The sequence below is a fragment of the Labrus mixtus genome, chromosome 1 (genome assembly GCF_963584025.1).
Source record: "Labrus mixtus chromosome 1, fLabMix1.1, whole genome shotgun sequence".
Classification (NCBI taxonomy): domain Eukaryota; kingdom Metazoa; phylum Chordata; class Actinopteri; order Labriformes; family Labridae; genus Labrus; species Labrus mixtus.
In genome coordinates this window covers 26,636,127-26,656,156 of record NC_083612.1, presented here as the reverse complement: position 1 = coordinate 26,656,156, position 20,030 = coordinate 26,636,127, and the positions used below count along the sequence as shown (strand labels likewise).

Genomic DNA, 20,030 nt, shown 5'->3' with positions numbered 1-20,030 from the left:
CAGTCTGAGTGAACAAGGCTGTCCCTGACACGGAGAGATAGGGCTGTGGGGGATGATGAATGGGGCTGTTTGAGAATGCTACTCAGATCAGCCGCTCTCTCCATTGTGTCTGTCTCATTGCATGAAGCAGGGAAATAGGTGCTAATGCAAAGTTAACTGAGTTCTACACTCTATCTATCAGCATAATTGAATCTTTATAATTGCTGTTCAGAGGTTGGCCAATAATAAATTGGATTATCCTCTGAGGAACTGGCTCTGTATATTGTCAAGTCGTCTTTGTTCGATACCACAGAAGTTGGGAAAGGACATACAGTTGGCCAGAGCGAGTTTTGTATCCTACACTCTGTAAAGAGATGCATATCTAAAAGGCAGATTAAACTGGACAGAGGAGGCACTGTTATCTCATAATTCAAGTTGGCAGCTTCAAAATTCAATCCCATCAAAAAAACAACTTCAAATGTCATGTTTTCATCATTGTTCACCAGTCTACATTTTTAGAAAAAGAAAGAAATACTTAACTCGATGGACATATTGAAATTTTTAAACAGGTAAAGAAAGAAGTTAATCAGAAGTTCTGGCAAAATTGAAAACTACACATAAATGTATCCATTTTTAAAGGACTGAGTGGAGCTTAAGAATGATTTTTATTGAACAGGAGGCCCTTTTTGACTGCATGAGAACAGAAAGCAAAGCATAGTGAACGAGGGGCCAGTGTAAGGCTGCTAAATGTGTAGCTGGCCACAGGCCTCTTATCATCAGACATGCCAAATCATGCTGCTGCTAAAGTTACCTGATGCTCCAAAATTGTGGAAACTCTCACCGCCTGTATGGGCACTGTCACACTGAAGGAGCACTAACTGATTTTCACCACTGATCACACATCCAAGTACCAGCACAGACACGCACACATGCACACACACACGCACACACACACAAACACAAGTAGGCATGTAAGCATCAAAAGGCACACAGGAGCACAATACATACACACACTGGTCTGGATCAGATCTGGACTGTAGCCTGCTGTCCAATTGAGTTTGCAGGTCCAGTAGCAGAACATAATGAGGTTTTCACACTGAGACACTCCAGCCAGAGAGCGGTGGGTGAGGGCGGGTAAGGGGGAGTCAGTGGGTGTGACAGCGAGAGAGAAGGGGAAGGAAAGAGAAAAGGCACTCGATGATAATGTATGAGCTGTCTGCCATGCTCTATGTTGGGGGAAAAGAGTGCAGTGTAGCATTAAAAAAGAAGATTATCATGTCAAGATACAGTAATACCTCGGTGAACACTGATTTTCATCGTTACTGGTGCTCTGCTCAGCCTGTCTGGGTGTGAACACAAAGAAGGGATAACCAGGAGAGGGAAGGAAAGGAGGAGATCCAGGAGGGAACGTGAACACTTCATGTCATGTCACAACAGTATCCCATTAATGACAGGATCCTTAAAGTTACCTCGTGTCATGTTTTGTTTTTTAATCATTTATTTAGTGTTATTGTCTGTTCCTGTTTTATTTTGTACTTACCTTTGTCTCTGTCTTTCAGATCCTGCTCCTCATGTTTTCCTGCCTTGAGCCTCCCTGCCCTGATTGTGCTCACCTGTGTCTCGTTATCCCCTGATTGTCTGTGTGTATATATCTCTGTGTTTCCTCCCTCATGTTGCCAGTTTGTAGTGTGTTCCTGTGTGTGTCACCTTGTTCCAGCATGTTTCCTAGTAGACTTATAGTGATTTTTGATCGTGCCTGCCTTACCGTTTTGCCTTTTGCCTGCTCCCTCTGGATTTGTTTGCCTTGAAGATTTGCCTTCCTGTGTACCGACCTGGACTGTAATTAAACTCTGCCTTTTCCTGAACTCAGCCACGTGTGAGTCTGCGTTTGAGTCCCTGTCTCTATCTGGTTCTGATAATTACAGTTTTTTCCAATTGCTAACGCACTAAAATGACATGCATAGCACAATTATTTAAACTGACACACAGAGAGCGAAACCTCTTCTCAAGTCTCCAAAAGTCTAAACACATTTTCTGCTTTACACACATTTTGCAATTCAATTTTTTTTCTTTTTAAATGCACTGAACACGGTTCTCTGCGCAAGACACAACAATCTGACATAAAGTCACATGTTTGCCATTTCAAAACACTGCCATTCAAAATTACACTTCATGAGCTAGTTGGTCAATGTATGTGCCACCTGGCCAAACACCTCAATGGTTAATTGTTATCACTTCAATCAGGAAGTAAGCACTATGAAAAGACCACAGGTGAGCACCTTTTTTTTTTTTTTTACAACAAGGGAAGAGGTTGCAGAGAGAGGAAGAGGGAGGGGGAGGAAGAGTGTGAGGTAGGGGTAGAGCTGGGCCCACGAATAACCACAGTTCAGTAGGCAGTACGTACTTTTCAGTATGGAGTTTCAGTATACTGAACTTTCGTGGTCATTCAGTGGTCATTTTTTGGGTCCACCTCAGTATACTGAACATTTCAGTATGGATACTAACTTCCAGGTTTCATGCAGTATGGATCGTATGTGTGCTTTCAGGAAATTAATTGTATTTTACCACCCACAATGCTGTGCGAAATTAAACGTAAATCGTCACGTCCGCCTCCAAATCAAAACAAACGACCGTGGATTAATTGAATCCATTTTTAATCTAGAGTTAAAGTCCCGACTGAAATCACTACTTTTAATTAACAACAGAAAATATAACAAATGTATACATTATTATAAAACCTTTCCCCCTCTATTTAAATAATGATTTTACTATTTAAATGCATCTTTATTGGTTTATTTTATATTCTGTATATTACTGTCTTTCATTTGTACTTTTCTTTATGTACTGTATGTGATTTAGTTATTTAATCTGCCTTTTACTTGATTTACATTGTGATATTGTTTTTTGTTTACCTGACTGTATATGCGCATTACTCTTCTTGAATAAAGCTAAACAAAAAAAAACGGGTGGATGAGGCCGGTTCGGGAAACGTAAATGATGTCACTTCCATACTGAATGAATCAGACGAACAAATATCTGCCCACTGTGCGTGCCTACTGAATAGTAGGTACTAACAGTATACAGCACGGATAGTAGGTACTGCCTACTGACAGATTGAGTAGGTACTTGACAATTCGGATACAGCCCTGGTAGAGGAGTTCATGGCCAAAGAAGACAACAACTTTCAAATGAAATCAGAGCAACCTTAGTTGATCATGTCATCAACCATGGGCTGACAATGCGAGAGGCTGGACAGAGAGTGCAGCCCAACTTGAGCCGTTTTACTGTACTGGTAAATGTAGCACTGACTTGTTTGGTGAAAAATAACAGTGTGTGTGTATCTGCAAATATTTCTGTGCATGTGAACAATCTGAAGAATTTTCTACAATTCAAACTATGTTGTTAGACAAAAATCTGGTAATATGAATGAAATGTGTGCCATTTGGTGCAAAAGTTTGATTTTGATAATGCTATATGTAGTTTTGGTTGCAGTGCTTCATTTTGCAGGATATGAGGTATTTTGCAGTTTGGGTGTGTAGTTTTGTGAATTGTATTAAGTATTTTGATAAAACCAGCCTAGTTTGCAAAATTGTGTAAAAACTGTAACTCAAAACAAGAATCAACATCTAAAGGTTTTCTTTGTGTTTCATGCAGTCATATAGAATTAAAGTTACAGTGGTTATCAATGAAAAAGTTAAATAAACCTAGCAATGTCTATGGATTGGTACTGAAGGCAGGTAGCCTTCCCCAGAGTACCATAATCTTGGAAGGGTCGGTTCCTATTAAAAAGTTGACAACATGAAACTTGCCTGTTGTTGTGTCAATCCTGCAATTTTATGTGTGTACACAGAGTTTGAAGAAATCGCTCCAACTGTATTCTGTCTCTTTTCCAGGCTCCTTAGAATATCCAGACATATTGGCCACTGCACTGGCTTTCCATGAGGACACTGTGGGTCGACTTGATATGGAAAACCCAGGTTGATGCTAATAAACAGATGTTTAAGTCCTCCGGCATTAATAGTTGTTGAAGTGCATGATTGATGCATCAGTCAGTCTCCAATGACGTTCTACCCTTGAAAAGTATATAAAATACCCCCTATAACAAGTTGTTCTGTCTTTCCTTATTTTCACTGTTCGGACAATGACTTCTCCAATGTTGACTGAAAAACTTAGAGCAATGAGAGGGACCTTGCAATTATTTGCTGTTACAGTAAACAAACTTCCTTTAGAATGTGTCTCCGCACTCGAAGTAGTCACAAAGAAACCTTTCTGGGACTATATACAGTACACTATGGGATGGAATATACCACACTTATCCACTAATACTTTGCAACTCTTAATAAAATACCTGCTCTGGACATTTTCTTCAATGCTCCTCCTTATACTGTAGGTTATTCACAAACTCTCTCCTTCATACAAGTATCCTTTGCTTAAGTTGTATCTTCTGACGGTACCTCTTATTTTGTTGTATTGCAGAGGATTTCATGAATTCAATACATCTGAAGTTGTTTACTCCTTTGTCCTCTGATGTATTTTATATTGTTGTACTTTAGTTACATAATTTCTATTCATCACAACTTACAAAAGCTCCATGTAGAGATAGCTGTAATCTCCATTTAAAGGTCTGTTAATGATCCATCCCAATATTTTGTGCCTAGGAATCATTCTTTTCTGTCAATATGTTCGCAGCAAATGCTTCAGATTCTGTAATTTCTGAAATGCCTGGACACGTGGTTTGTCAAAGTTCTTTCAATGGTATTTGTGTCACACTCCCAGGGTCCAGAATTGTACGGTAAAATAGTCACACACTATAAAGTGATCAGGTAAGACCACCAGAGGACAAGTGTTGCTTCAGTCTATCAACATGAGGCACTTGAGGCCTGAGTTAGAAATATTTACATTTTCACAGAAGGAGCCTGACATGAAGATACATAAGATTAGTCCCTCCTAAAAGTTAATGCCACGAGAAAATGACAGGCTTTTTCTCTGAGCTGTGCACCAGTAAGTGATTCATCACTGAGGGTAGGATGTCCCAAAAACATCAGATAGTAATAAGGAGGAAATGGTACGAGGCTGTACAACAACAGGTTGCTTGTGTTGATGTTTACCTTGAATTGTCATTTACTACAACTTTATGGTTCAAGTCATCTCCACATTCATTTGCCGACACACTGAAAAAAAAGATTACATTTCTGTTTAATTTATGGAGTCTGCATTAACCTATCTCCTACCCCAAGAGATTCATTGTATCAGCTGTGCTTCAAGCTCCACTCACTTGTACCTTGTAAAATAAATTGACTGCCAAACAACAAAACCTTTGATTACCAAAGTTGCCAGAATTAAATTGCAACAAAGCCAGACTGTATCTACATCTTCCCATGGTGACCACATTACGAAATCTAGTCTTAAGCCCTAATACATTTAAAATCTGCAACAGCGCTGTAACAAGTACCCTTTGTACATTTACATGAATCCACAGTGGTGTAATGTCAGCGTGGTCAGTGTTTGAGTTTACATTGCATTTTGGTATAAAACATAACAGTTTCACCTCCGGTTCTAATGCAGATGCTGTCTCAGCTGCTTAACAACTTTGTCCCATAATAAGCCTTTGTGACATTAACATGTATGTGAGGCATTACAGGGGCAAAAGGAGCTATAGATTATAGTAGCCCCTATGGAACAATATACTTTTTTTGATTAATAGTTAATTTTCTAGTCCCTTGCTGCCTTCAGAAGCACTGCATACATGCAGTACCTACCTCTCATGGAGTAACTTGATTCTGCAACAGATATTTTCACAAAACTTTAATGGGTTAAAGAATTATATTTTGCTTCTGTAGGTGCATGAGAGTGCGCCACACCATGTAGCCCAAAACCATAACCAGAAAGCAAAGGGAAACTCAATTTTAAAAGGGGAGACCCCAAAATCCTGCACAAGTTTTGGTTTGCTTTGGGGAAGATGGTCCCTTCAAGGAGAAATACCATAAACTGAACAAAGAAGAATCCCAGAAAAATGGCCCAGCACTGAAGAAGATACATTCAACAAGTGTTACATGTTAGAGAAAAATAAGCTTATCTAACACAGTGAGTACAATAGCTGAGATGGACATAGCTTCACTGAACCTGTGCCAGTAGGATAATTCAGGAAAAACTTTACATGATAGCCAGAGACCTAACTACTCCTTCTGGTTCACTCCTTTTACGACAGTATCTGAAGCACCTGCCCCCCTTAGTGCCTGAAGATTCAAGGCCTGATTGCGGATCAGTATACTATATATTAGATACATTTGCCTGAGTTTAATGGACATGCAGTTGGCAGGACATAAAAAAAACCCTTGTGCTTGTCAAGATCAGGTCCTAAAAGGTAGGGTTTCCATTTGGGTTGGCACATATCCTAAATCTCTATAATGTCCTGGTTTTAGTATTCCTGCAATATGAATAGCCTGGTTCTCTCAAAACACACCTACTGTATCACTGGCGTGCAGTTTTAGTTAAGTGATTATATTGTGCAGACTAGGCTGTACAGTACTTGCGGCCATCTTTGGTTTAAGTCTGACAATTGCTGCATGTCAGTCTCAACTCTTCTCCCAACATGTAGGCCTACTGTCTCTTTTCACTGTCCTATCTAAAGGTTATGAATTGTTGCTATACAAATATAAAGTGATTGATTGATTGCCGAATGTTGATCTTATAGGATCCCTGAAAATGCCAGATGTCAACTCTTTCCCTCTTCTTTAACTTGGGTGATTGTTCTTTGCCTACTGAGTAGAAGAAAAAACAAGACGTTCTACTGCTGTGAGTTTAATTTGGGTTGTGCAAAGACTTCACAACATGCGCTCAGGTGACAGACAAGACAGGCCTGGGTATAGCAAATTATCCCTGGGTGAGTTGGATGATGTGAACAAAATTTCAATGAAATCAAAAAAGTTGGAGTCATTTTAAAATCCACAAGCCCCAAAGCTTCCCTTTTGAGGTTTGAAAAAAACCCTTTTACATTTCTGTATGTTACAAGATGTAAAACGGGGGATTGATTCCTCACCAGTACACAATCCAATGAGCTAAGATGTTATTTCTTGTCTGAATAGCAGCAAGCGTTCATCAAAATGTGCTCAAATGTCCCATTTGGAAATTCTGCCTTAAGATGCCTCTTCTCTAATCTCTGTCTTTTTTCTGATTTACTTTATTTTAATTACTATCAGCAGTAATGTTAAGATGAAGATCTATGGTTTCCAATAGATTTCCAGAGTTAACAGCTCCATTTTGAAGGGGATGTTCATCCTTAAAGTGTTTTAGACTGAGATAAAATCTTCCATTTATGCAATTTTCCATCTGTGTTAACTCTGATTTAGTAAGATCAGTACTGGTTCTTAGACCTTTGCGGAAATGTCTGAAGAGTTAAATTTATTATGATAAGTAAGCTTTGGCTCTGTCTTAAGCTTTGGCTCTGTCTTTCTACAACCATCTAATAAACCACCATATTAATCCACAATGTAAAGCATTAATCAAGAATTTTATTACTTTGTGTTCTTTTTTTATTGATACAGCAAATCCATGAGCATGAGGTAAGGGTGGCTTCAGCTAAACCACATTTTAAAAAATGTTGAGACAATGATTTGGAACAATAAAGGTGCAATTTCTTTCAGGCAAACATAAAAAAAATCAGGAAATACAGGTCAAACTGTAGCACAACAAAACTACTTAAAATAGCAAGCATGTTTAATAGTAAATGTAGCACAACATGAAGCAAAAATAACATATATTAGTCACTAGTTATAGTTCAGTGTCTGAGACAAAATGAGCTCTACACTTTTGATGTTTTGATACCAATTTGCATTTAAATTTGACTTAATTTCAAATTGTTCTACTTCTGAATGTAACGGTCAGCGGTTTCAGTATGAATGGGGGAAAGGGCTGAAGAATCTAAGTTATCAACTTATACTGACTTTCATCAAGATCCATCATGCAACCAAGAAAAAAGAGAACCATTTATATTACAATTCAGTTTCCATGTAGGAAACTGAAGTGTAAAATTGGAGGATCATACACCAACAAGTATTTTTTTAGTCATTACTTGCTGACTGCTGAACCTCAGCATGGCTGCCTGCCTCCTCATGAGAGTTCATCATCAGCACATAGCCCACAGCCAACATACTCAGCTACGTGGTCAATTTGTCAGTTGGATAAGCACAGCTTGAGTACGTCAGCTAAAACAAACCTTTCTGCAGACCTAAACCTAAAGTTATAACTGCAGAACCACTGTTTATAACAGGGACACTTCTTCATTTACCACATGTATAGATATATATAAAACCAGTAATTGTTTAAGTAGTGACTTCAATGTTTTTGTGAAGTTCTTGTCAACACAGATACTTTTTTTCAACCTTAATTGTTTTCATCCATGTCCAGCTTATTTTTTTAACGTGATAGTATATCCTCTATGTGATTCTACTCCCAGTTAAGCTCCTCTATATATCCTCACTCCAAGTTTCCTGGTCCCCCCCCCCCCCCCCACCTCATTATTTCCCAGTTTCATAATGGCTCTATTCTTTTCCATGCCTGTACTTTAACACTTATTAGAACCATATCCTCTGCATGCTCGCTGTTTTCTTTCTTTTTCCCCACACCTCTTTAAGCTTCTGCCCTCCTCCTCCTCAGCCTTTCCTGTGTAGGTGAGCCAGTCTGCTGTTCTGCATCAGGCCGGGTTCTGCTCCAGTACTTCTCTCTCTCTCTCTTTTCAATCTAATTGATAGCTGACTTTGACCCCAAACGCACCTTGTCCAGAATGTCACACACCATGGTTATTTATAGTAAGTAAACTTATTTTCTGGTTTGTTTCTACGTAAATAGAGAGAACTGTCTGTACATGTTCCTGATTTCCTGAGTGCTTAACAAGCCTCCAGGAGCAGCTCTGGCAGTGCTGCAATTTTAGCACAGTGGTGACAGTCTTCTAGTTTATATAGTGCAGTCTGGCTCTGAAAACCTATTAAAATCCCTGGCTAAAACTAAATAACATACAACAGTTATTCTCTTAATCTCTAACAGTTATATTTTCATAAGCCACCATGAGTTTTATGATGAACCTTGTGTCGTTTACATTGTCAGACAGGCTTAGGCAAAATCATCATTCTTTGTAAGTAATATTTATAACTTGTGCAAATCCTAAAGGTTTTTCATTCTCTTCCTGTAAGGTCTCCACATTGTCCATTGGAGTGATATGTAAGTAACCTTTCTACAAATAATAACAGGGGATACTGACTGTCAATCATATCTTCATTTCTCTTGCTAGAGCTCTATGGAGGAGATGCTTTCTTGACTGCAGGACATTTTTGTAGTACTGGGAGGTTGCTTTGCTAAATGTAGTTCTCTTTATACGGGGTAATCCATTGTAATTCTACTATTGTAGAAACGTATTCCCAGCACTCATACTAGAAACACGTACAGAATCACACACTCAGATGCTCTCATGCAACAAAGATTTGGATTTGTAATCATTATTCTGAGTGCTCCATTACGCACGCATTAGAGAATGTAGCTAATGATTCCACCTGAGAAAATAAGTAGATAAATGTTTACAGCCTACCTTCCAAACTCACAGAACATTAGTTGACATAGATCCTGTCTGATCCTGTAGGCATACATGGAGGTTTTAATCATTGATGAGGATACGCTTTTGTGCCTCATGTGTGCCAAATATTCAACGTGTCTTTCTGATTGTTTCTCATTTGGGAATAAATCAGCGAAATATAACTTCAATACTCCATCAACACATTTCACACACAGTATCCTGTGTGTGTTCTGTGTGTTCAGGGGTACAATTAAAGGAGAGAAGTTAAATGAGATGGCCAGATTAGGTTTATCTATAACCTAACCGAATGAGAGAGCTGACACTGATTGGTTTGATTCATAAATGCATAAAAGCTGTTGTTGACAGTTGTTGTCCCTCAATCGTTTGATTTTAAGCTTCTACAACCATCTATTCTGACTGAGGGAAATGATGGAGCAAATAAGGAAGTCTGTCTTCTGCACTGATCCTTGAGCACTTTGTAAGAAGTAATAGACCATTTGGAGTTTGTCTTGTCAACTCCCAGTATTGCCTCTCTATAGTTAGTTAGGTAGTAAATCCTAACCTGAAGTGTCCAAGGAGAATTAACTTGTCCTCCATGGGGACTTTAGATAGGATGTTCAGGTTTGTTTTGAAGGCCTTCTTAATTTTATCTTGTGCATCAAGTGTTGTAGCATATGCACTGATAATGGTAGCCTTTTGACTGCTAGCAAGCAGACATAAGGTTCGACTGGCGTTCATTGATGTCCACTACAGGGAGTTCATAGAGGTGACTAACAAGAGTGTTTTTAATGGCAAAGCCCAAACCATCGCTCCTTGCCTTCAGGTTTCACTTCCAGAAGAAGGTACAGTACATCCACCTTTTTTCTCCTTCAGCTGTCCTTCATCCGTTACCTAGTTTCAGAGAGTGCTGCAATATCAAGTAGATGCTACATAGGGCTGCTTAGTCATGGGTCTAGCTGCCCAAAAGTTCTTTCTGTCTAATTTCAAGCGCGTGTACCAGGTTGTTGCTAGGAGCTGTCAGACTTCACAGTCCTGCCCCCTCGCCACTTCCTTATCGCCACAGGACTTTGAACTGCCTCACCTCCCTTTTGGGAGGCTGTCTGTGGGTGATGTCTTTCAACCTGGAGAGGATGATGCACCTGCAGCCACCACATGGTGCTTGAAAGAGGAAGGCCAGGTTCCAATGGCATGAGTCCATGACAATTAGGGACCTCTCTCTGGAGCAGCCTTTGCTGCTGTTGTGACTACTGTCATCCTCTGCCAGTTCACCCTTTGAGGAGTTGGTTGGATCAGGTTCATTGGAACACTCAAACTTCTCAACCACAGCAAGGAGGCAACCCAAAGGAGAAGAATGTTTGAAGTAATCATAACCCAACACATACCTTAACATTTTCATCAGAGCTGAACCAAAACAAGGCAGTATGAGCGCTGTGTTACCACTGATATGGTCGAGGTAAATTATATAATCATTATTATAAATAGACAATACATTTATTGTGGCAATTCTGCATTATGTTAATCTGTTCATACATTTTAATATATATCTCAACTCTACCTGAGTTTAAATGTTGAAACACCCATTTGCATTATTATAAAACAGAAACACAACTCTTCTCACAAACTCAATACGACGGCCCAGGGCTAATTTATCTTCTTGTCAAATGACTGAACACACAGTTATCCAAGGGTTAACAACTCAATAATGAAATTGTGCCTGTGTTAAGTGTAGTGTGAAAAGAGGTAATAATCATTTTAGAGCTGACTAAGATTAAAGTTTGGCTAACAGCCAGTCTTACTCTGTGTTGGTTGTTAAAGAAGCTAATTAAACTCACATGAAAGCCTCTTCCAGGGTGCCAGAAAAGATTCAACACCCTTAGGTGTATTCTCTCTTTAACTACAACATACATAAAACAACGGTAGACTCCATGCACAGTTTGTAAAAATGTAAGAAAAGGATTTAGTTGGGAGAGATTTCAAATCGGGGCATATATTATAATCAAGGTTTCAGTGATGGATGTTGTGAAATAGTAATGATACTGCTGGGGATTATTAGGAGCTTCAGTCTCTTTACATGCAGCTCACAGTGTGGTCCCAGCTTAGCGTGAACATTGAGTCCTTGTTTGTCTGAGCATTTCAAACTTATAATTGTTCATTAGTAAATCAAATGTGAAATATTCAGACAGTAAATGTGGTACATGTCTGTAATCTCTATGTCTTAGAAAATCAAATGACACATCAATGCAACAATGGATGATGTAACACAACACAGACTGGACAGTATTTGTGACTCTGGCATGACCTCAGTGTATTATTCTCATAATTCCACTCTTTTGGATAATCAGTATGGATAAATAATTGACCAGAATAAACCTAGTTTCTTGACCCTGTGAAACCCCCCATGAGTGTGTCCATGTACCATTTAGTTTTTTTTACGTTTGAGTGCAAAGTCTATTGGTCTGAAATGTTTTAATGTGAAGTGAAGCAAGAGCACAGCTGTGCCTTCAGGTTCCTGCTGTATGACATGCGTATTTACACACACACACACACACACACACACACACACACACACACACACACAAGCACACGCATACACACGCATGTACACACATGCACATGCACACACATGCACGTGCACACACATACACATTTGCACACTCTGGCAGCTTCCTCTTTGCCTGGCTGGAATTTGTAAGCCCTGGGCTTCTGTTGCTGAGGGGAAACCAGCTGCACACTCATCCAATCCTCCTGCCTCTTCTCCTCCTAATGGAACAGCCTGGTGCACCCCTATCCACCCCTGCCAAAGGAAAACATTTGGTACATCCCATCAATGCTTCTCTAGCTGTTTTGTTACTGACTCAGTAGTACCATCAGTAGTCAGTCTCACAGCAGCTTCAACGCACTCATACATACATACACACACATAGTGAGGACGTAAAAGGAGATTGTTGCAAGAAGGAAGCAAAGAGATTCTCGGCTAGTCTCTCTTCTTTTTGTCTCCTGTTTTTTGCATTCCTGATATGACCCTGTTCAGCCCAAGATGTGAGTATACTGGAGATTTGGTTTCTCTGTGTGAGTGTGCATGCATGTGTAAGAGGATGCTTGCATGCAGAGCTGAGATTCTGGAAGACAATATTTCCCCCTGTGCCCCTCTTTTTTGTGTTCTCCCCTCACATCCTCTGCCATTCCTTTGACAAGCTTTTATTTTCACAGAATCAGTCACACTGCATTCAGAAGTTCCTTTGTGTTGAGTATCCAGTTTTGTTTTTGTTGTCTGGCTTTCTTCATACTAACACATTGATCCAGATGATGTTTAAGAAAAGGATCATTGAGATGTGTGAGGTTGATGTAAACCCTGTGATACATTGGGAGGTGATCAGGGGAACTTCATGGCTTAAACAATCCTGCACAGGTACATATGATCAAAGCTCAACCTGTCTTTTACACTCACACGGTCAGCACTTGCTCTCCAGTCATGAAGACTTAGTCATGCTTAAGTTGTAGCAATCTTTATGAGCTCAATCTAGTATTTTGTTTTCTTTTTACATTTGGAACATTTTCAAATCAGGGAAATTTACAGACATGAAGGTGTAGAAACTTTACCTCCTTAAAACTTTCACACCAGTTAAGAATCATCAAGTCTACAAGCCAAAATGCTGCACGTCTGCTGGGGAGTCAAATGACTTTAACTCAGCTAAGGCTTTCTGGTTTGTTTGCTTAAATTTAAGTCAGGTGATGATTAGCCATATTGCGCCCACTCTATTTTCATTAGTCTTGCTCATTTTTCTATACTGATCTCTACCCTCCTCTTGTCATAGCTGCACTCTCTTTATCTGTTAGGGTTAAAACTCTTGTTTTATGTTGACAGTAATGTTTATGGTTAATCTGCAGTGAGCTTCAGGGTTGCTGTAAGTCTGACCTGAGGTCAGTTGTAGTTCAGGATATGAAGGAAATGCAGCGTGACAGAGTGCAGAGCCTGTCAGTAACAGGCATGCCCACTGCACTTTTTTTTAAAACTAACATATAAACTATCTCTTCTTTATACGTAGATTAGCTGATTGTGCCTGGATTAAACACTATGTAGAATCATCATCAATCAATCATTATTTGTATAGCGCCAATTTATAACAAGTGTTGTCTCAAGACGCTTTACAAATAGCAGTAGAAGAAGCTGTGAGTATTATTTTTAATCCATATTTGAAACTAAAGCAAAATACAGGATGCAAACAAGAAGTGTGGAATACAGCATACAGATGTGCGATACAGAAAACAGATCACTGAATTAATTGGAAGTGTATGGTCTTAAACTTCTATCTAAAAAGTAGCAATAATGATTTCTTCTGAAAATATATACAACTCAATTTATGAAAGTCTTTTTTATGTATTTTATCTCGCTTCATTGCAAACAGCATTTATCTTCCTAACTTTTTTCCAATCTTAAATAATCTTAGTAGTCTTAAGGAATGACATAACCAGCATAGATCAAAGGACTGACATAATTAACAGGGAATGCACAACACAGACAAGAAGAACCAAAATACAACTTACTGAAACATCATTTTCAGCATGGTATGAAGTCACTTCTGAAATCTGCCAAAGCCAGCCAGAGTGGAATCAGTATTTCAGTCCCAGTCGTCTTAGTGTTAATGGTTGTTTCATAGGCGTTCAGTCAAAATTGCTTTGTTTCTTGTTTTGTCTTTTTGATTGGATGTTTTTGGAAAATTATGATTTGTCAACAGGATTACAGAAGATTGTGGGGTTTTCTAAATTGAAATTTGCCTCAAAATATTTTTCAGTCTTCAGCTCAAACATTTGGATTCTGTTTTTGAAATAAGCTCTGTGATTTTTCATGCATGGAAAAAATAACAAGGCAAATTACAAAAGACAAATTTCGGGAGGAAGAAAAACTCATTAAGGAAGACAAAAAAATGCAGCAATATTTTTATCTGATCATGATATATTATCCTATCTCGCCCACATCAGTGACTTCAAAGTGCACAGATTAATAGAACACAAAGGAGCAAATTACATATCCTTGCACACAATAACGTGTTTTAATTTCAAAGCAAATTGTGTTTGCATTTTCCAAAGAAAGAAATGTAATAATTCAGGGGAGAAACGGTAGCTTGTCTGTCTGTGTGTTACACAGATGATGGGGCTACTTCCAACAAAAGGTTGTTAACATAATTGCATGCTCTGCACGTATACTTTAAATACATGTGTTTCTGCAGAGTTCATATGGCTTTCACAGTTTTTCAGTCTTGAATTTTACATTTGCACAAATGACGTTTGTGAGCTGAAAGAACAGGGTCATGCATAGCTGGTTTTAGAATCCAAGAAAACTGCAGCAGATGTGATTTTGACTGACAGATTAAAGAAGACATCCAGTCCAGAGTCTCTTTGGGTACAAAAACTGATCCATAATACAATGTTTTAATGTTGTTAAGAAGTAGTGAGATTAAGACAGCTCTCATTTTTACTCTTTTTGGAAAAACAGTCTGGCACTCAGCCTGACGTCTGTTGATACAAAATGCTTTGACAGATTGTAGGCTGTGAAAGGGGCTGAGCTTTATAACTGACATTTGATAAGCATGTGACCTTGATATGTCCTTTTGGTGCCCTCTGCTACTTTTTCACAAACCGTCTGCTTGATTTCTTTATGATGAATCTTTGCTCTTTCAGCTGGAGTCTCTTAGACTTGTCCCTGATGAGCAGTGTGTACTGAGATTTATTATACCACTGTCAAGAAATGATGTTATTATGAAACGTCCACGGTAATTATTATCAGCATACATAGTTTTCAATAGTAATCCTATGTGTTTAAGTAGCCATGGGAGGGCCTAAATATGAGAGGCTCACAAAAAATTAAATTAATAATAATCATGCCATCATTTTAATTCAACATATCCATAAACTTTGCTGAACTGAATATTAAAAACTAAAATGTTTTGGGCTTACAAGAAGGAACAGAAAGACAACTGCAAAAAACAAAATCAAAAAGAAATGACATGGGGTGCTGGACAGCCTAGCGGTTATGTCACGCGGCGAGTGCCCCATGTAAAGGAGCTATAGTCCTCTTCACAATGGCCATGGATTCCAATCCAACCTCAGCCCTTTGCTGCAGGTCATCCCACACATTCTCCCTCCAACATTTCCTGTTCACTTCAGCTGTCCTATCAAAAAAAGGCAAAAATGGCCAAAAATAATAGCTATAAAATATTAACATCCAAAAGCTATAACCCAAAGATTTAACCAAAACATATAGATTTTTACATTTGTTAAAGTGTATGTTTGTGTGTAGCGTCTACATCAGAGAAGCTAATGGCTCGGAGGATTGTGTTCGCCGATTAGCTGTCTGATTACCTCCTGAGGTTTTGTTCCTGCAAAGCGAGACAACTGTGCTCAGCGGCTTCCTCCGCTCTCTTCCTGTGTAATGGTTTCCTCATGCAGTCAATCATACAGCCATCATGCTGCTCAGCAAACACATCACAAAACTCTGTTATGTTTCTTTCTGCCACACGATCGCTTCAGCCAGAACCGGATGAGGAGCTGTTTTTTTTTTTTTTTTAAAGATTTGTTCCTGAAACACATCAGACTATCAGTTGTCATTTCTTTTTCATATAAAAGTTGGAGAATACTGTCAGATGAAAATAATACTATGTGCTATTGAATTTAAAAAAAAGCATATCCTATCGGGGTAGGCAAAGTGCTGAAAAACTAGTTTGAGACAAAATCAATAACCATTTATTTTGTAAGCACACAAAATCATTAAAAGTACCATGAGTGATTTTCTGGTCTCAGAAGATGTATTAAAACTCTATAAAGTGATTGAAGTGGTTTCATTTTGAGTTAAAATAGCAAAGCATGCCTCTGCTATAGGGCCTTATAGTTTACCTGATTTCATTTTACAAATAAATGCCAGTTTAAGTCACTTTCATACTGCCCAATTAAACCTTTTTTAAATGTAAAGGTGACTTTATTATTACTTTTGTATATGATGCTGTTTGATATTTTTCAAGCTAAACAGGTTAAACCTGTCGTGGAAGTTGATCATATCAGTTCGCTGATCTTTCCTTTTGGCAGTGTGCTTTTAATTGCCTCGACTGTTGTTAGAGGTGTTCAAAATACCTAAGAAATAATCAATCTTCTCGCTGATGGTCTTGCTTGCTTTTGCTGGTAGTAAAGAAACATACATCTTTTTATTTCAGCCCGTTTATTGACCATGCTAAATCTGATCACAGAAGCTTTAAAACATGACCCTACAATATTTCTTTTGTATATATTCCAAAAACTGCACAGTTCTAGTTTCTGTCCATGCATGCATGACCAGCTCAGGCATGTAACAGTGAGCGTGTCAGCAGCAGGGGCCAGTTCCCGACCAGCAGAGACACTATTGGCTGCAGAGAAGCCATCAAGCTGATCTCTGTTTGGCTCAAAACTGTCAGAAAATTATCTCTGCTGCAGGAGGTAAAAGCACATACACGTGTCTGAATTTCGTTTCACACATTCAGAGCTATACTAAATTAATTGTGGCTTCCAGCTATTTGACAGTCACGCTGTGTGAGTGTATGTGCAGCTGGCCCAGTCACACTCCATTCACCACCCATCTGTCCATGTCAGACCGGCCTCCTCTTCCTCTCCTCTCCTCTCTCACTCCTGCGCTTCTTTCCTCTCTTTTACACTCACCTTTGGTAAATCGCTGCCAAGCTGTTGGCATATCCTGTAATCAAGTTGGCTTACGCTTAATTTTTCCTGATTGGAGTGTGGTTATAGGTGTTTGCTGAAAAGACACACAAAAAAAGAGAGAGAGAGAGACAGGGTTTGGCTTTTGAGACATGTCGGCTGCACCAGTTTCTTAACGTATGCTTGCAGATGGGAGACAGAAATGGAGGCGAACAGCTGGCTGGAAATGGCAGAGGCAATCAGAGCAGAGCCATTTAAGATGCACTAGAAAAATGCAGCCAATGTCAGACTCAAGTGGCCCTTTAGTCATTTTCCTGTCAAAGGATGTCAACGACTACAACAGAAAGATTAAACAAGACTTATTAAACAGGTGACATGTGGGCTGAATCCAGCTAAGTAATGACCAAATACGGCCCATTAAAAAAATAGCATATAGAAACACTTCATTCATTAAAAGCTTCACCTCTGGCTGTTTAAGTAAAAAGATTTAGGAAAGGTATAACTTAATAGCGAAGATGCTAAATGCAACATTGTGTTCATGTAACTCAATCTGTGGATTGTTTACACAGTTTTACTTTAAGAAGATCATCAAGGCTATTCAACCAAGAGAAAATGTGGTTAAGAGTGGAGCTGCATTTATTTGCTGATAACTTTTTTATAGAGATTAATCAAAACTGAATCTTATTTAGATGAACGCCATTGGGTTCCAGATTGACTTCTTCCACCTTGCTCTCACAGAGATTGTTTTCCTGCATACAGCCAACAGTGCTAAAAACCTGTAAACAGATATTAACACAGGTACCTTATAAATGTCTACATTTATACGGTACCTATACATTTTAGTTGCAGTAGTATAATACAGAAAGGTACAGTAAAACTTCAAATGGTGAGTCAATATACAGCTAATTGTCAGTCGTTAGTCTGACATGCGTAGATTGTGGCTTCTAAGTTGGTTGGACCTTACAATGGTTTACATTGTTGTTATATTGGAAATCATAGCGTTCAAAAAATGTATGGCATGAGTTATGCTAGACATCGCTGTTGTAAACACAATCATGTGTGTTGTAAGAAGACACCTTGTGCACGGCACGTGTCCCACCATCGGATCCCTGCTGTGCTGTGCTATGATTTCGTTGCTGTATCCATAAAAAGCTAATTGGTTGCTTTCCATGCAGACATGAGCATGAGTGGAGAGTTGAAGTCCAGCCGCTCCAGGGCAGCGAGTAAGAGGGCCAGCAACACCACTTATGGGTGAGTACATAACACACACACACACACACACACACACACACACACACACACACACACACACATTGACAATAAATAAATAAACATGCACTCATTTATTATTTGCTACTGCCCTTGATCTATAACTCAATAGCTGCACCTCAGAGTTGAGATCAATGAAGCATTATTGGTTATTGGCTTCATAGCATTTGTGTATGTAAGCTGTCATTGATTTTCACAAGAAGTGCTGTTGGCATCTGTCAATGTTTTAATCAATCTGTTGATGTAGTGCACACAAATGATTGGAGCTGATTACTGTTTTATTGCTAGCGGCTCAATAGAGGGCCGTGGATCTACACTAACATTAACTGTGTGTTTAGGTAGCTGGTGAACGGAGAGGTGGGGGGCGGGGGGAAGGCAAGACAGGGTGTGGGCTTGTTTAAACTAATTCATGGCTTCATTACTCTTACCTCCAAGACTCTGCTTTAACTACATCTCTTACTCTGGCCGCTGCTCTGTGGGCCTGTCTAATGAGCATACTGAAATAACTGTGTGTGTGTGTGTGTGTGTGTGTGTGTGTGTGTGTGTGTGTGTGTGTGTGTGTGTGTGTGTGTGTGTGTGTGCGCGTGTGTGTGTAGATTGTCAATTCTTTACTCTTTCCTCAATTTAACATGGCTTGAGCGCTTTTTACTAGTTGTGCTCTGGAAGCTCAGATCGTTCTAAATACACCAATAGATGTGGAAAAAAGAAGTTATTCTTTAGTAACACTTATTCTCAAAGAGCGGAGACAAACATTCGCAAAAAATATCAGTATATTTTTTTTCTCAGGAAAATAATCCTCAGGTAAATAATAAAATAATAATGTTATTCTGTGAAAACACCTACAAAACATTGTTTTCTTTTGCTGACAGTAGAGATAGTGAGAGAAGAATTACTTACATTAAAGTATCTGGGGTAAACATAATAAATTATAATTAAACATATTGACACCAAAAAACACAAAAGGTCATGAACAGAAACTAGAATAGGAAATGTATGTTAACAGATATAATAACATCAATGCTAACTAGTTTGTCCCAATTAAGCAGATCTCATTATTTTTCTATATTCTGTCGTAGAAGTAGAACTCCACATATGTTTCCAGCTCCAGGATGAACACGGATATTTTTTTCCATTCCTGTCAGCTTAATTTCCTGTCCATCTGTTATTTTCATCATATTCATGCAGTTGTGTGTGGAGGAATAAATATCAGTGTGTCCTTCAAAACAGTCAATCCAGCTCTCTACGTGCTCCCTCCTCCGCTCCCTCTGCTCCGACCGATCGGGCTAAACCTTAAACCCCCACACGTTATTTATTTGTCCATTCCACCATGTTGTTATTCAGCAGCGTGCGGCCATGCATTAATGAGGTTAGTCATACAACACACACACACACACACACACACACACACACACACACACACACACACACACACACATAATGACTAACCACAAATGGAACACACCTGAGGTATCAGACCTGATATAGCCTGGGCCAACATGATTTTTCGCAGAGATGACATGGATTTCAAGCAGAACAA

The 20,030-nt window shown here is 39.0% G+C and overlaps 1 protein-coding gene and 1 long non-coding RNA gene across 5 annotated transcripts in view; both read left to right on the top strand.

Moving 5' to 3' along the window:
• The window catches only part of LOC132975589 (RNA-binding Raly-like protein), a 63,529-nt gene that overhangs the window by 10,900 nt on the left and 32,599 nt on the right, over positions 1-20,030 (top strand). For 2 of the 4 annotated variants that reach the window (XM_061040273.1, XM_061040256.1), the window contains exons 1-2: positions 12,398-12,583; positions 18,400-18,475. In XM_061040273.1, coding sequence (XP_060896256.1) covers positions 12,562-12,583; positions 18,400-18,475 — 98 coding nt within the window. In that variant the 5' untranslated portion in view covers positions 12,398-12,561. Of the gene's footprint in view, positions 1-12,397; positions 12,584-18,399; positions 18,476-20,030 lie in introns of those variants that run through there. The other 2 variants (XM_061040280.1, XM_061040265.1) reach the window with 1 other exon arrangement.
• LOC132980290 (uncharacterized) lies at positions 1,470-4,084 on the top strand. Its single transcript, XR_009674154.1, has 2 exons — positions 1,470-1,855; positions 3,873-4,084. It is a non-coding gene; the product is annotated as an uncharacterized LOC132980290 (long non-coding RNA).